At 62.0% G+C, this 16288-nt stretch overlaps 2 protein-coding genes across 2 annotated transcripts; one reads left to right on the top strand and one right to left on the bottom strand.

The window, feature by feature from the left end:
- Positions 1 to 878: 878 nt before the first annotated feature.
- On the bottom strand, positions 879 to 10127 carry UBE2Q1 (ubiquitin conjugating enzyme E2 Q1). The gene is made up of 13 exons (XM_042785047.1): positions 9756 to 10127; positions 8517 to 8621; positions 8069 to 8173; positions 7681 to 7731; positions 5504 to 5644; positions 4852 to 4936; positions 4324 to 4384; positions 3690 to 3780; positions 3530 to 3588; positions 3189 to 3237; positions 2859 to 2954; positions 2675 to 2741; positions 879 to 2263 (listed from the first exon to the last, which is right to left on the bottom strand). Exons 1-13 carry the CDS (start codon positions 10038 to 10040, stop codon positions 2232 to 2234), a joined length of 1227 nt encoding a protein of 408 aa, XP_042640981.1. The 5' UTR covers positions 10041 to 10127; the 3' UTR covers positions 879 to 2231.
- A 217-nt stretch (positions 10128 to 10344) lies between these two features.
- On the top strand, positions 10345 to 15227 carry CHRNB2 (cholinergic receptor nicotinic beta 2 subunit). The gene is made up of 6 exons (XM_042785036.1): positions 10345 to 10739; positions 11197 to 11342; positions 11447 to 11491; positions 11993 to 12102; positions 12223 to 13183; positions 14899 to 15227. Exons 1-6 carry the CDS (start codon positions 10697 to 10699, stop codon positions 15067 to 15069), a joined length of 1476 nt encoding a protein of 491 aa, XP_042640970.1. The 5' UTR covers positions 10345 to 10696; the 3' UTR covers positions 15070 to 15227.
- The last annotated feature ends 1061 nt before the right edge of the window (positions 15228 to 16288 follow it).

Genomic DNA, 16288 nt, shown 5'->3' with positions numbered 1-16288 from the left:
GAGCCTCAACGGCAGGACAGGCAGGCAGGCAGCACCGTCTCGGTGGCTTCGTGCTGCGGCGGCGTTCCCCGCGGCGCCCTGTCCACACCTCTCCTTTGGGAAGCCTCTCCCTGTCCCCATCCCCTGCCAGCTCCCAGAGGGGAAGGCTGTGGGAGCATCTCCAGCAGCGGTGACAGATGGCACCGCACGCCTGCTTCCCCAAGAAGCCAAAACAAGAGCGGAGCCAGCCCGGTGGTGACGAGCGCTGAGAGCCTGTCTCGGGGCAGGACAGATCCCGGCACTGGGGCGGGTGAGAACAGATGGGACGGGCGGACGCCTGCCAGACGCCAGCCCGCGCTGTTCCTGCCGCCCTCCCAGCCCCAGCGCCCGCCGGGTCAGCATCCTCCTGGCAGAGGGTCTGGCAGGGCCCTGCTCGACTCGGAGAGCTGCCAGGATTCAGGCCGTGAGCTCCCGCAACCACCACATTGCACCCAACCCCAGCACCAGGGGGAAACACCACAAGGTTTTTTTTAAACATCCATTGAACTGGCTTAACCCCCTCCCCAGCAGGTTCCTCAGTGCTGGTTGAGCTCAAGAGGGGAGTACGGCTGCCCCCGCTCCCCTCCCAGCACCAGGCCCTGGGAACAGGACTGGGGAAAGCTCAGGACCCCTCCGGGTGCTGGTCCAGGGCAGAGCTGCTCAGCATACCCAAACCCACCAGTCCTTCAGCAAAGCATTTAAAAACAGTCCCCAGCCAAGGCCAGAGCTGCTCCTGCAGCAAGCACAGAGCAGCCAGGAATAATCCCTCTCATACAGCACCTTTTTATCCCAAGGCTTGGAGCAGGACAAGCCTAAAGAGTTGAACAGCTGGTGGAGGAGATAATGGACTTCTGAGGCCCTTTGATTTTTCTAATAACTTTTATTCAAACACAGTGAATTAATACTGATGGCCCGGCTTTGACACTAATGAGTCAGCTATGCCCTCCAGCCGAGGACACAGCACCAGAAGTTAGAGGAGCTCCAACACCCAAATCTCCTTCCAGCAGCCTCGGGCTAGAGCAGAGGGGACTTGAGCAAGGACCAGGGACTGAAGCAACAGGGCACGACTGCAGCAATGCCTTCCACCAAGGGCTGGGGCTCAGCCCTGTAGCACTGAGCCGAGCAGGAACGAGGGCTTGAGGAGGAAAAAAAAAAAAATCAAACCCTAGAGAACCAGGCTTTCATCCACAGCGCAGCATTTACAGGTACAAAGGGCTCAGCCCCCTTCCCCCTCCACATGGGGTTAGTGGGGAGAGACAAGGGCAAAGGGCTACAGCTCCGGGTTTGTCACAGCCGAGCCTCCACGCATCTCTCACTGCTTGGCAAGACAGGACACGAAGTTTGGGGTGTGAGCTGGCAGCCCTGGGGTGCAGCTATGAACCCCTCATCCTCAGCAGGACACAGGAAAGCCTTACGGATCTTCCCCTCTCCACTTCCAGAGGCGTAAGTTTGCAGTTTATAAAGAGAAAAGTCTGTTCTTGCTCTAGGGGAGAAGGGGACAGAAGCCCTGCTCTGTTGTTGCAAAAAAAAAAAAAAAGAAAAAAATTTAAAAAATTTTCTTCTTCCAAGGCAGCTGTTTCAGACCTTCCCACAGGGCTTGTCCAGGGACTTCGCAGCCAACACCAAGAGGCCTGGGCCATTCCCTAGCCCGTGGCTCCTCAGCTCCATCCACACCACAGGACCAGGGCTGAAGATGCAGCGTGGCACAGCTGCTGCAGAGGGGTTTGTTCCCCGCCGCTGCCAGCGCAGGGTACGATCCACCCAGCAGCAGCTTGGAAAAAAAAAAAAAAAAAAATAAAAAATTAGTCAGACCAGCATCTTCAAATTAACAAACTGTAATTTTTCTCCAAAGATACATTTTCCATACACATCCATCATACACTGTAACAAAAAAAAGCAGTGTACATGAAATAAGAAAATAAATTAAATCCATAGCATAGGTAAGGAGGACGCTCTAGACTGGAGTAGAGTCGAAAGCTTCCAGCGATACAAGAGGCTCAAAAGTTTGTTTTAACAAGAATGCCTGCTAGCAAGGGTCCAGCAAGTGTTTTAAGTCAGTCCAACTGCTTAAACAGTTTTATTTAGAGTTTTTAACAGCCATTATTGTCCTGCAACAGGCAGAGCTATTACATCCTGGGAGAAAGCCAAGAGGCATCGTTAAGATCCAAGTAGAGCATCCAGAAGATAATCAGATTGGTCCTGCAGCATCTGTGCTAGCCGTCCTCCTTGGGCGGTGTGTACCAGCCTGAAATGAGAAGAGAGATCCGTGAGGGACGAAGCTGCACAGGGAACATGGATATACACCTGGAAAAGCTGCCGAGGGCGGCAGAGCAAGCGTGCCAAGTTCCACATCTCCCAGGTAACCGGGAGGCTTTTCCTCTGGGTTATTTCCCACACCACCCGGCCAGTGCCGCGCTGTCTCTAGTTATCACTAGCACTGAGGGATGCTGCGGCTGCACGCGCTGTGTTAGGCAGCAGCTGCCATCTCACTCCAGGTCATCTCTGCACTTGGGGTGGGGAAAAAAAAAAAAAAAACAAACAAAAAAAAACACAAACAAAAAACCACAACAAAACTCAAGCAGCTCATCTGGACGCTCGGCCTAAGGGAGCTCGGAGTAGCCAGGGGAAATGCACGCCCCCCTCCCTCAGCCCTTACCATTCTTCTCGTGGATCTGAACCAGGGATTTGTAGGACTGCTGTGCTCTTGTCAGGCTGTACTGATTCTGCAAAGGAAACCAGGGCGACTGTCAGTCCAGCTAGAACCCGGTGAGAGCCAACCCACCCTCATCTGCCTCTATCCCACTACCGACCGCTCCTCAAATTCGCTGACGGGGCCCTACCTTATTGGCTCCAAATTGTACTCGTGCCTTCCCTTTCACCAGCGTTGCGCTGATCTGCATAATCACCGACTCGATGGAGTACGCGCTGCTCCAGCCCTGAGGGGCAGAGAGCAACACAGTGAGGCCAGGACCCTCACGCAGGGGGCTGCGCTTCCCCCCAGCCATCAAAGGGCCTTCCCGAGCCCGGCACAGGCATCGCAAAGCCACGCCAGGCAGCTGCCAGCCAGGGGTACAGGCAGGATTCGGCTGCCAGCAGGTCCTGAGCGGCAAGAACACAAAGCACAGCGGAGAGCAGCAGCTACCCAAGTCCACATACTGGCCAGGACCCACCTGTTTTGTAAGTAGCTCCATGCAGATGGCACCGCCACCCAGAACATACCTTGGGGAAGGAAGTGGGCAAAGTTACGTCAGAGACGGACACGGCCTCGCCCACCCACTGCTCCAGAGATGAACCATTTTCTCAGGGTAGATGTCAGATGGGAAAAATGCACCAAAAAAAAAAAAAAAAAAAAAATCCACCACCCCTGTCTGTGCCTCCCAGGAGAGCTACTGCAAAATCCTATCGGGGAGATTACGGGACTGCGCAGCACCGGATAAAGTCTTAGTGAAAACTGGTGCAGGAAGCAGCACTGGAGACCCCAGCGAGCAGAGACAGGCAAACAGTCACCTACCCCCCTGACAGCACCGGGGACACGACCCTTACGAACGGTGGATCAAAAGGGAAGTTATCCTGAAAGAAGAGAAGAGAAGCAAAGCCGTTGGGAAACATCTTCTCTGACGACTCGCTGAGGCAGGCGTATCTCGAGGAGGGGGAGGTACGGGAAGCCTTACTTTAAAGGAGAAGTTTAAGAGGATGAAATCTGTGCCTTCTTTCTCTTTGAGGATCTGGAGATCATTGTGCAAAGCGCTATCCTCGTCAACCCTGCCGAAGGCAAAACCCAGAGGGTCACAGTCAAGGCTGTGCACCTCAGGTCAGCCGCGCTCACTGCCACCGAAGCCCAGAGCTACTGTACCTGCACAACCTGGCTGCCACGTGGGCCCTCGGGTTCTCACCCGGAGGGCAGAGACAGCACGGGCTGTCACCATTCTGCTCCCGGTTTGCGGAGAAGACCATCACACCCTTTTTGCATGCTTGCCAGCTTAAAAATAAACACTGCCTGGCCCAAGGAAAAGGCAGCACTGGTGTCTGGAGGGTGTGAAAGCTCGGGGTTTTGTCTGATGCACCTCTTCCAGGACTCTAGGAACAGCAGACAGACTTGCAGAGCCCTCAGATTATCTCATCTTTCTCTGGAGATGTCACCTCCTTTCTGATGTGGAGACAGCAAGCAAGCTGCCTGAGAGAGGCTAACCCAAGGTCTGCCAGGTGCTCCCCTGCCCTGCTCACTTCCCCTCTGGCTCACAGGGACATTTTGGTCCCACCACCAAGATCCACCACAGTTGTATGATCCCAAGCCATGCCACCTACTTCAGGAGTTTGACGTTCCAATCGTACAGGCTGTCGTTCACTAGTTCAACTGCATAGTATCCTGCAAGGCAGAGAAGAGGCACATCACTACGGGGCGGGGGAGACTGAACAGGGAGTCGAGCCACCACCAATTTTAAATCCCCATGGCCCTGCAGCACAACCTCAGCCTGGCACAGACAGCCCCCCCGCTCCGAAAAGCAGCACTTATCCAGAAGGATGGTCCCCAGGGCAGTAATTTTCCTATGACTGCTCTTTCCTGAGTCCTTGGGCTCAGGAAAGGGGTAGGAGCACCATCACCCTCAAAGCCAGATAATCTTCCCACCCAGCACTGGTGGGGAACAGAGACGGTAAGGCAGTTTTGCTCACTCTTAACAGAGCCACAACCACCAAAGGCCAGAGAGCTTCTTCCCAGCTGAGCAGAGCAGAACAGCTCTGAGGCCCATTAGGTGCCACCCAGAACGATGAGAAAAACCCCAGCACGAAGAGCGGAGCAGCAGCCCCCTGCCCCGAGCTCCCCGCAGTACTTACCGCCCTTGAAACTTGGTGATCGGTAAATATCCCTGAGCTCCTTCATTAGCCGGTCGGTGGCCTGCACAGACCCAGACACTGCACCCTGCGAGGAACGTGGGAGGAGGGAAGTTGCATTGTTACCCTGTACCCTCCACAGCTGTTGCTCTACGAGGCCAACACCTGAGCTAGAACTCCCGTGCAGCCTCTAAGCTAGACCTTACCTTCTCCCCCACCTCGTGTCTTCCATCCTTCCCACTACAGCAACTTCCCTGGCCCCACACAGGCCACCCACAGGCTGCAGCAGAAACGCCTCTGTGCCCTCTCAACTGCATTAGAATCTCAGCTCAGGAATATAAAAGCACAACCCACCAGCCACCTCTAAAGTGAGGCGCAGCTCCTGGGAGCAGAGGGGAACCCCAGATCTCACTGCAGGAAGGCTGCCCCATGTAGCACCGATGCCTCTGGGGCACCCGAGGCCCACACTTACGTCCCTGAGCTGCAGAGACAGCTCACAGACTTCTCTGCATCAGCCACGCCAGCCCCGGAGAGCCACTGCTGTACCTTTGGCCAGGGACAGCCCCTTTGATTTAGGGCTAGGAGGTGCCTCCATCGCTCTCGCCCTTGGCTCCCTCTGCTTCCCCAACCCACCCGCCCGCCGGGCGACACGTACATTTAAGTAATCTTGCCTCTGGTTCTTTTTTATTTTCTCTAAAATGGCCAGGTTTTCCTTCCCAATGCCTTCATCCTCTGTCTTCTTCCCATCTGCCGGCTCTTCCTCTTTCATCTCATAGTGGTCCAAGTCCTCAGTGTCCTGGGAAGGGGAGAGGAGAGGTAGTAGGAGATGCTTCTTCACTCCTCCCTGCTCCAAGTACTGCAGACAGAAGCTGCCCTGAATCAGGAAAGATTCTCGGTGCAACTCTCCCTCCCCAGGAAGTCCCAAGCCCCGATCTGAGGCACAAACAGGGTGGAAGACACAAGGCCTGGGCATGCTCAGTGAAGAAGTTACAGGCACTGGGCCCCCACTGCCCTCCCATACCAAAGCCAGCAGGCAGAGCAGCACACTTCCCTTTCCAGAATTAAACTGGGCTAATACAAGCTCTTTGTTTGCTGGATTCTTCCCTGCCAAGTCTCATGTCTGTTTAGAATTAGTCATTAATCTTACGTATGCTCCCCCAGCGAGCCCCATGTAACTGAAAGGCACTTGTATCTCAGCACACACGTGGAACAAGCAGCCCCATGCTGCGTTTCTGGGCGGCTGGGACAGTGCCCAGCACTGCCAGGCCGTGTTGCTGCCCCTTCACAAGCAAAAACCCCCACAGGAACTCATCACCGGCAGCGCAAGAAGAGACCCTCACGCACGGAATTCAGTGGCGCAGGATGTTTGTCCCCTCAAAAAGAGGTGACGTTTCACAGCTTGTCTGGAGATCAGCTCAGCTCTCCACCCTGCAGGATGCTCCCGATGCTCTCCCTAACCCTGGCAGAGGCTCTGCCCCTCATCCCTCCCCACACCACCACTCAGCTCGACATGCACAAGGCCCTGATGTTAATACCCAGCAAAAACCAGTTGCAGCAATCAGGGGCAGCTGCAGTATCCACACACAGGGTTCAACTTCCTGGAAGCTGCCTGCAAATGGCTGTGGGGACACACAGCTCTGGCGCTGGTATTAAATCCTCTGAACAAGTGTTTTTATTCAGCCTCTCCAAGCTAGCTGCTGCTATTCCGGATGAGCAGCATTTTTGGAAAGGCTTTGACATTTTTAGACTGTCACACAAGAAAATAGATCCTCCTAGAAAATCCCTCGAGTGGATTAACCTGCATAATGCATCTCTGTACCAGGGCACGGCTCTGCTCTTCTGACACAGCCCAACAAATCCAACCGCTCAGCAAGAAACCTTTGCTCTAAGCAAGAGCATTGTCCCTAAACGACGACGCACGGTGCTAGCAGAAAGCACGAGGGGGAACACTCAGTTCCCAAGGATTTCTTTTTCAGCCCACAAGAGGGTGAGGACTCACGCATCACAAATTTGCCATGAAGCAGCAAGTTTGCAGATATAGGAGGTTATGCTGGTACCAGTTCAAGCCTCCTCATTTTCTCTGGGGACCCTGGAAAAGGTCAGCCTTGATTTAGCAAGCTATTGACTTTGCTAAAACCTCAACAACTGCTCCGCGTGCTGCTGCTAAGTGACCTGCCCCCAGGTTCTGCAGTGCTGCTGACTCGGTGCCCGTGCCTCTCACACCCCAGGAGAAGTGTGCGAGGCATCGCTAAACATCACCATGGAGATTCAAGATTATTCCACCCACTTCTAGAGATCTCTAAACCGCAAACCAAACAACCGAAGCCTGTGGGTTTTGCAGCATGATATTCTCAGCCTGCAGTGAAATATGGCTGCCTCTGCTGCTCCTGCCAATTAGCTCGCTCGCACACTCAGCCATCCTACCTAATCCTCTCTGCGGGAGTCCCATTTTCATGGTGTGATTTCCCTGCCAGCAATGGCAACCCGGAAATCCCATCGCTTGCAAGTAAATTCCAGGCTCTAGAGCACAGCAGCATGAGCCAAGAGAGAAATTGTCCAAGGGGCTCCACTCTCAGTTCGTCTGGATGCCTTTGGAGGCCACGGCTACACCTCTCGGCTGCTGCGGTCGCCTGTGGTTTGTGAACACATCGCTCCCACCCGTGGCTCAGGACCTGGGTCCCCAGCAGCAAAATGCTGAGAACAATCCAGCCTTCGAGCCAACCAGCAGGATCTTCCCAGACACAACTCCCTGCGCCCTCGCACCTTTCGGCAGGCATCTCCCCGCGCTCAGCTCTCTGGTGTAACTTCCTCATACAGCGAGGCGGCACTTACCTCTGGCATCTCTTCGTCTTCCTCTTCAGAGGACACCTCTTCCTGTGTGCTCTGCAGGGACAAAAGGACAGAGAACGAAGATCGCACCGGCAGCTTCCTGTGGCGACGCTCTCCTGCCCTCCTCGACACTTTTGAGGCAAGGTTAAACAGGGGTTTACAAGCAGAACCAAGTCAAAAGCAAAACCAAGAACCTTTACAGGAAGCCACACCAGAGCAGCCAAACAGCACCGAGGCCCAACGGAGCAGGCTGGCATCACCCAGGACAGGAATCCCCCCAGGGAAAGGAGATCAGCACCCACCCGCTGCGCTTCTTCATGGGGTATGAAGCTCCAGCCTCTAAAGCAAATTCATTTTATGAGCTTAGAAAGTCTCCTCCTGCGTCACTCACCTGTTCTGCCGGCAGGGGCTGGTCCAGCATTTCAACGTCTGGATGTTGGGGGAGGTTGTAGAGTTTGCACAGGTCGGAGATTATTCGCTTCAGGTGCTGCAAAAGCTGTCCAGAGATCAGACAAACGTCAGAAAGGCGCAGGGAACCCACGCGCCAAGCTAAGCCGCAGCCGTCCTCCGCGCTGCAAGACCCCTCGCAAACAAGCGAGCGGAGGCCCAGAGGCTGCTCCTTCCTGCTCCCAGCAGTGGAAGACACAGGGGCCGGGGGGGAAAATCACACCCCGGCATCAAACTCAGGAGAAGTCAGAGCCGCTCATCCCAAATTTCCCAAACCTTTATGAGAGCAGATGCACCCCCCAACACCAGGCGGCTGCAGGCACGCAGCAGGGGTCTGACCCTCCCGAAGCAGCCAGCCTCACGTCGCCTCGCCCCAGGCAGTGCCCGCTCACCAGCGTGTTTCCTTTCCTGACTTCCACCAGCCTCTCCAGGATAGCTGCCAGGTTCGGATCGTCTGACTCCACAGACCATATCGGGGGAACGGCTGGGTAAGACTCCTGGAGAGGAGGAGAAGGCGGTGTTTGAGCTGTCACGACCGTCTCCGGCGCCGCCGATGAACGGAGCGGCGAGCCGGGCAGGGCAGGGAGCTGCAGCCCCACATCTCCCACAAACCGATCCCTCCAGACCAGAGAAATCAGCAGAACGGCCCATGAGCAACTACATCCACCCTCCAGGGCCACGGGCAAAACAAACCCTGGCTCCAACCACACTGATCTGGCTCAGCGCTTGTGCCACTTCCCCCCTCCGTCTGGGGGAGCGGGGTAGAACACGGACAGCGGCGATGTTTTGGCCGTTTTTTTGGGGGGGTGGGAAAGCTGTTAAGGCAGGACACCGAGGGCGTTTCACGCTGCCCCGTGAGCCTCTCGCCTTGCCAGCTCCGGACCAGAAGCGCCGCAGAAGGAGACTGAGGTGTGCACGACCCACCAGCACCAGTGCAGGGGCAGAGGCCGGGCAGGTGCTTTTAACCCAGGGTAAAACCCACTGACAACGCTCCCAAATCACCCCCCTCCAGAAAATCCCAGCCCCGTACAGCCGCCGCACCGGGGGGGGTTTTCCACGCTGCTGCTCCTCGCCCGGAGCCGCAGCACCCGCTGTAACTCGCTGGGGGGGGGGGGGGAGGTGGGATCCGCACCCCACTGCGAACCCAACCAGAACCGGGATCCCCTAAACCCCAGGTGGGAAAGAGCCCGACGTGGGGCATCGCCGGTCAGGGGCACCCGTGGGACCCCCTCTCAGAAAAAAAAAAAAAAAAACAACCCCAAACCTCCGGGGAGGCCAGAGTCTTGCGGGGGGGGGGGGAACGGGCCAGGAGGATGATGAGAACCTGCTGCGAGGCTGAAGGCTCCGGGGTTTGCTCTGCGGGGAGACACTCCCCGGCCAAGCGCACCCCGGGGGACTCGGCGAGCACCCCACTCACCCGGGACGGGACACGCACACACACACACCGGAGGCAGCTTCCCCGCCGTGCCGAGGGACCCCGGGGTGGGGGGGGGGGGGGACGGGGCCCGCTCCCCGCAACGGCGCCGGGATCCCCCGGGCCGCAATCCCCCCAACAGCCGCCGCTCCGGCTGGAACCGGGGCGGCCCCTCGGTGCCCGTGGGCCCCGGCGTTCCCCCCGCCCCGGGCCTCACCGTGATGTTGCAGTGGATGCGGACGGGCCCCGGCGGCGGCCCCCGGGCCCCGGAGGCACCGGCGCGGGCCCCGGCTCCCGGGACGAACTCGCAGCTGATCTCGTCGGGGCAGGCGCTGCCGATGCGGAACCGCTCGTGGCCCCGGTGGAAGATGGACTCGAGCAGCCGCAGCTCCCGCCTCAGGAGCCGCCCGGCGGGGGCCGCCGCCACCTCGGCCCCGCTCCGCCCGGGCCCCCCCGCCGCCGCCTGCGACCCCGCCGCCTCCTCCGGCCCCGCCCGCTGCATCTTCCCATGGAGGGACCCGCTCCGCCGCCGCCGCCGCCGCAGCCCCCGGAGCCGGCCCAAGATGGCGGCGGGACGGCCCCGCTCCCCGGAAGTGACCCCTCCCGCCGCCAGCGGAAGGGGCGGGGACAACCCCCTCCCCCCCCCCACCGGAATCGCTCTCGCCACCGGTGCCGCCGAGCCGGAAGTGACGCCACAAAGGCGCCCCGGGGAGGGAAAGGGGGCGGGACTCGCCCCTCCCGCTCGCCCCGCCCCTGCCTGACGGGGGTCACGTGCGTGTGGGGGGGGGGGGTGTGGGGAGGGGGGGTGTCACGTGGTGTCCCGGGGCCGCGGGGGGGCTCCGCCAGCTCCTCCCGACAGCTCCGCCGCCCCCTCGGGGCTCCCCTGACCGTGCGGGAACCGGGGGCGGCGGGGGCTGGGTGGGAGCGGCGAGCTCCGACACCCCCCCGGTGCTCCCCGGTGTCCCCGGGGCGGCGGCGGGGCGGGGAGAGCGGGGCGGCCCCGGCCCAGCGAACGGCACCGCCTCCCGCCCGGGGCCGCCCCGCCCGGGGCCGCCGCCGCCGCCGCCGCCGGCTCCAGCACCGCGGAGAGCGCGGGCAGCACCGGGGACAGCGCCCGGGCACCGGCACCGGCGGCGGCACCGGCAACGGGCCGCCCCCATGGCGCTGCTCCGCGTCCTCTGCCTCCTCGCCGCCCTCAGACGTAAGTGCTGGGAACCGGGGGAGTGGGAGGGGGGCGGGCGGGCACCGGCACCGGCGGGGAGGGGACCGCACCGGGCCCCGCGGCTGCGCCTGTTGCACAGAACCGTCCAACGCTTCCCCGGTACCGGACCCGCCGTGCACCCGGTACCGGCCGCGTTCCCGGTGCTCCCAGCGCTCCCACGGGGCTGCGGCTGCCCGAGCCGTGCCGCGGGGTGTGTGTGGGGGTGTGTGTCCAGGATCTCCCGGATCTCCCGGAGCTGCTGCTTCCCAAACACCTCAGCCCCCCCGGGGTCCCCCATTTCCCACCATTTCGAGCCGCCGGTGCCACCCGCACCCCGCCCCCCCCCCCCATCAGCCTCCAGGCCCAGACCCCCGGGGTGGCCACGGGGGGTGGGGAGGGGGATCCCGGGGGGGACCCTGCCCGCCGCCGCGGGGTTCAGCCCCCTGCCGCGCCCCAGGGAGCCTGGGCACGGACACGGAGGAGCGGCTGGTCGAGTATCTGCTGGACCCCGCGCGCTACAACAAGCTGATCCGGCCGGCGACCAACGGCTCCGAGCTGGTGACCGTGCAGCTGATGGTGTCGTTGGCGCAGCTCATCAGCGTGGTGAGTCGGTCGGGGCTCTGCTCCCCCCATTCCCTGCGGAGAGGAGGGGGGGCCCTGCCAGACCCCCCCGGCACCCCGAATAACCGGCCCCGCTCTCTCCGCAGCACGAGCGGGAGCAGATCATGACCACCAATGTCTGGCTGACCCAGGTGGGAGCCCTGGCCTCTGCCATGGCCCTGGGACCTCCTGTGTCCACCCTGCCACGGGACCCCCCCCGTTCACCCTGTTCTGGGGACCCCCTCTGCTCACCCTACCCTGGGGACCCCCCCTGTTCACCTTGGCCTGGGGAGTCCCCTGTTCCCACCCTGCACTCTGGCCTGGGGACCCCCTCTGTTCACCCTGTCCTGTTCCCGCTCTGTGCCCTGCCCTGGCACCCCCCCCGTTCACCCTGCCCCAGGACCCCCCTGTTCACCCTGCCCTGGGCCCCCCTGCACCCTGCCCTGGGACCCCCCCCCGTTCACCTTGGCCTGGAGACCCCCTGTTTACCCTGTCCCAGGACCCCCTGCACCCTGTCCCGAGGACCCCCCCTGTTCACCTTGGCCTGGGGACCCTCCTGTTCCCCCCCTGCCCCGGGACCCCCCATATACCCTGTGTGGGGCCCCCATGCCCACCCTGTCCTGGCCCCCCGGGCTGAGCCTGCCTGCCTGCAGGAGTGGGAGGACTATCGCCTCACCTGGAAGCCGGAGGACTTTGACAACATGAAGAAGGTCCGCCTGCCCTCCAAGCACATCTGGCTGCCCGACGTGGTGCTCTACAACAAGTAGGTGTTTTTTTTTGGGGGGGGGAGGCTGTGTGAACCCCAACCCCCTTAGGGGCTCGGGGCGGTGCCGTTGCACTGCCGGGGCAGCGCCAGGGCTGACAGCCCATCCCTTTGCCCCAGCGCCGATGGGATGTACGAGGTCTCCTTCTACTCCAACGCGGTGATCTCCTACGACGGCAGCATCTTCTGGCTGCCGCCGGCCATCTACAAGAGCGCCTGCAAGATCGAGGTGAAGCACTTCCCCTTCGACCAGCAGAACTGCACCATGAAGTTCCGTTCCTGGACCTACGACCGCACCGAGATTGACCTGGTGCTGAAGAGTGAGGTGGCCAGCCTGGATGACTTCACGCCCAGCGGCGAGTGGGACATCGTGGCGCTGCCAGGACGGCGCAACGAGAACCCTGAGGATTCTACCTACGTGGACATCACCTACGACTTCATCATCCGGCGCAAGCCACTCTTCTACACCATCAACCTCATCATCCCCTGCATCCTCATCACCTCCCTGGCCATCCTCGTCTTCTACCTCCCCTCCGACTGCGGCGAGAAGATGACGCTCTGCATCTCCGTCCTGCTCGCCCTCACCGTCTTCCTGCTGCTCATCTCCAAGATCGTGCCGCCCACCTCGCTGGACGTGCCGCTGGTGGGCAAGTACCTCATGTTCACCATGGTGCTGGTGACCTTCTCCATCGTCACCAGCGTCTGTGTCCTCAACGTACACCACCGCTCGCCCACCACGCACACCATGCCGCCCTGGGTCCGCAACCTCTTCCTCCGCAAGCTCCCGGCGCTGCTCTTCATGAAGCAGCCGCGGCAGAACTGCGCACGCCAGCGCCTGCGCCAGCGCCGGCACACCCAGGAGCGGGCTGCCACCGCCACCCTCTTCCTCCGGGCCGGCGCCCGTGCCTGTGCCTGCTACGCCAACCCCGGCGCTGCCAAGGCTGAGGGGCTCAACGGCTACCGGGAGCGGCAGGGGCAGGCGCCGGCCCCCGCGGCCAGCTGTGCCTGTGGGCTGGAGGAGGCGGTGGACGGCGTGCGCTTCATCGCCGACCACATGCGCAGCGAGGACGATGACCAGAGCGTGAGTCGGGGCAGGCGCGGGCAGGGCTGCGGGGTGCGGGCAGGGCTGTGGGGTGTGGGCAGGGCTGCGGGGTGTGGGCAGGGCTGTGGGGTGCAGGCAGGGTTGTGGGGTGCGGGCAGGGCTGTGGGCAGGGCTGTGGGGTGCAGGCAGGGTTGTGGGGTGCGGGCAGGGCTGTGGGCAGGGCTGTGGGGTGCAGGCAGGGTTGTGGGGTGCAGGCAGGGCTGTGGGGTGCGGGCAGGGCTGTGGGCAGGGCTGTGGGGTGCAGGCAGGGTTGTGGGGTGTGGGCAGGGCTGTGGGGTGCAGGCAGGGTTATGGGGTGCAGGCAGGGCTGTGGGGTGCGGGCAGGGCTGTGGGCAGGGCTGTGGGGTGCAGGCAGGGTTGTGGGGTGTGGGCAGGGCTGTGGGGTGCAGACAGGGTTGTGGGGTGCAGGCAGGGCTGCGGGGTGCAGGCAGGGCTGTGGGGTGCGGGCAGGGCTGTGGGCAGGGCTGTGGGGTGCAGGCAGGGTTGTGGGGTGCAGGCAGGGCTGTGGGCAGGGCTGTGGGGTGCAGGCAGGGTTGTGGGGTGTGGGCAGGGCTGTGGGGTGCAGGCAGGGTTGTGGGGTGCAGGCAGGGCTGTGGGGTGCAGGCAGGGCTGTGGGCAGGGCTGTGGGGTGCAGGCAGGGTTGTGGGGTGTGGGCAGGGCTGTGGGGTGCAGGCAGGGTTGTGGGGTGCAGGCAGGGCTGCGGGGTGCAGGCAGGGCTGTGGGGTGCGGGCAGGGCTGTGGGCAGGGCTGTGGGGTGCAGGCAGGGTTGTGGGGTGCAGGCAGGGCTGTGGGCAGGGCTGTGGGGTGCAGGCAGGGTTGTGGGGTGTGGGCAGGGCTGTGGGGTGCAGGCAGGGTTGTGGGGTGCAGGCAGGGCTGTGGGGTGCAGGCAGGGCTGTGGGGTGCGGGCAGAGCTGTAGGCAGGTCTGTGGGGTGCAGGCAGGGCTGTGGGCAGGGCTGCGGGGTGCAGGCAGGGCTGTGGGGTGGAAGCAGGGCTGCGGGGTGCGGGCAGGGCTGTAGGCAGGGCTGTGCGGTGCAGGCAGGGCTGTGGGGTGCGGGCAGGGCTGTGGGGTGGAGGCAGGGCTGTGGGGTGGAGACAGGGCTGTGGGCAGGGCTGTGGGGTGCGGGCAGGGCTGTGGGGTGCAGGCAGGGCTGTGGGGTGTGGGCAGGGCTGTAGGCAGGGCTGTGGGGTGCAGAGCACGTGCTGGTGCACGACTGCACTGCAGGAAGGGACGTGCACAAGCACCAAGGGGGTCCCTGCCCAGCCCCGTGTCTGGGGACACCCCCCCCCCGCAGCCCCTGTCCAGGCAGGGGTGCCAGCCCTGGCCCCCAAACTGAACCAGTTGGTCGGGAAATCCAGGAGGCCTGACGCTGCTGCGCGGCACCGTGAAGCTGCAGATTTTGGCAGAGCTGGTGCTGGATGGGGCTGCAGGGCTGCGCGACGCTGCCCTCCTGCTAGCTCAGCTCACTGGGGAGATGAGTTTCCCAGGCTCAGCAGCACGGGTGGCAGTGGGGGGGAGCGAGCCCCACGGCGGGCTGGCAGGCGGCCCCGGGAGCTGCAGCGCTGAGGGAGCAGATTTGGGGCTCAGCAGAGCTGCTGAGCTCCTGGTCCAGCCGCCTGCCGGGAGCAGCACCAGCAGCACCGGGTGATGCTGGAGGCCCCAACCTGACCCGGCCTCTCTCCTGGCCCCGCACAGGTGAGTGAAGACTGGAAGTACGTGGCGATGGTCATCGACCGCCTCTTCTTGTGGATCTTCGTCTTTGTCTGTGTCTTCGGCACCGTCGGCATGTTCCTCCAGCCCCTTTTCCAGAACTACGCCACCAACTCCCTGCTGCAGCTCAGCCAGGGCACCCCCACCTCCAAATAGCGCTGGGGCAGCCACCCACCCTCCCCGGGGACAGCGAGGGACTGTGGGCTCTGTGCCCTCTCCCCGCCACCGAGCCAGGGGCCGGCTGGTCCCAGGGCTGGAGAGCCGGGTGCCGGGCTCCAGGCAGCCACTGCAAACCAATAAATACTCACACAGGACGAGGGCTGGTTCAATTTAGTGTCATTTCATCCCGCACTGCTCCCCCTGGGGAGGAAGAGGCAGGATGGAGCCTGGGTTGGGGGGTGGGGGGGCTCGGCTCCCCGTGACCAAGGTAAGAAGCCGGGGAGGAATTGGCTCTGAAAGAGGAAAATCCCGATTGCTGAGGGAGGGAACGCAGCAGTGTAAAACCAGCCCCATGGGGATGTGCTCAGCTCCCTCCCACGCTCCCGGGAGCACCGGCCGCTCACCACATCTCCTCTTGCCAACGCGACCATGCGGGACCACCTAGAGCCAGGGGCTGGTGGCCCAGCCGCTGCGGGGTTTCTGCCACCAGCCCTGGGGCTCCCAGGAGCGGGGCAGAGCCACGCTGAGGTGGTAGGAGCAGAGGCGGAGGATGCTCTGCTCCGACTCCTTGAGGTGAGCGCACAGATGAGGCAGGAGGAGACTATTTTTAGGTCCTGCCAGGACAGCGAGCGCCGAGGGCTGCTCCACGCTCCCACCATCCCCTGGCTAAACTCCCAGCTCTGTGCACTAGAGCTGAGAGCAGCCAGATGAATTGTGCGAGGAAAAAAAATACAAATCAACCCCAACTTGAGGTGGGAGCAGGCGGCAGCCAGACCCCCGCCCTTGGGTCACACAGCGGGGCCGGGGTGCTGAGTGGCAGCCCTGGGTGGCTCGGCAATGCTTCCCACGCTCTCCCACACAAGCAGGAATTGGCCACGTCGGGGAAAATTACGATGGAGCATTTGCTATAAATACCACTAATCCTGTGTGCTGAGGGGAGCGCGGTGCAGACGGGGGCTGGCAGCACACGGTGCTGGGGGAAGCCACGCGCCAGAAATTAATTTAAATCCCAGCACTTCACCCGGCCAGGGAAATCCCAGGCTGCTCCAGCTGGTGCTCCCGGGACCTCCTCCTCTCAGAGGTGCACCCCAACATTAAGAGCTTCGCCCCTAAAGCAGCCCCAGGCCAGGGGCTTGTCCTACCTCTGCATCCCCTCTGCTGTGGGTGCAGCTCTGGGTGAGTGCAGGACAGGGGGGGTCCCGCTGCGCCTCAGTAA

This window comes from Tyto alba, unplaced genomic scaffold (assembly GCF_018691265.1).
Source record: "Tyto alba isolate M040663 unplaced genomic scaffold, T.alba_DEE_v4.0 Super-Scaffold_8, whole genome shotgun sequence".
NCBI classification, from domain to species: domain Eukaryota; kingdom Metazoa; phylum Chordata; class Aves; order Strigiformes; family Tytonidae; genus Tyto; species Tyto alba.
This window is presented reverse-complemented; position numbering and strand designations above follow the sequence as displayed.

Bases quoted from the DNA above. Each gene is read 5' to 3' on its own strand.
- UBE2Q1 (XM_042785047.1), bottom strand. From the start codon at position 10,040: ATGCAGCGGGCGGGGCCGGAGGAGGCGGCGGGGTCGCAGGCGGCGGCG. The intron at 7,732-8,068 runs GTGAGTGACGCA...TTGTCCCTGCAG, and splicing joins AGCCCCTGCCGGCAGAACAG to AGCACACAGGAAGAGGTGTC. The intron at 3,781-4,323 runs GTAGGTGGCATG...TGCCTTCGGCAG, and splicing joins TGGAACGTCAAACTCCTGAA to GGTTGACGAGGATAGCGCTT.
- CHRNB2 (XM_042785036.1), top strand. From the start codon at position 10,697: ATGGCGCTGCTCCGCGTCCTCTGCCTCCTCGCCGCCCTCAGAC. The intron at 11,343-11,446 runs GTGAGTCGGTCG...CTCTCTCCGCAG, and splicing joins TGGCGCAGCTCATCAGCGTG to CACGAGCGGGAGCAGATCAT. The intron at 13,184-14,898 runs GTGAGTCGGGGC...GGCCCCGCACAG, and splicing joins GCGAGGACGATGACCAGAGC to GTGAGTGAAGACTGGAAGTA.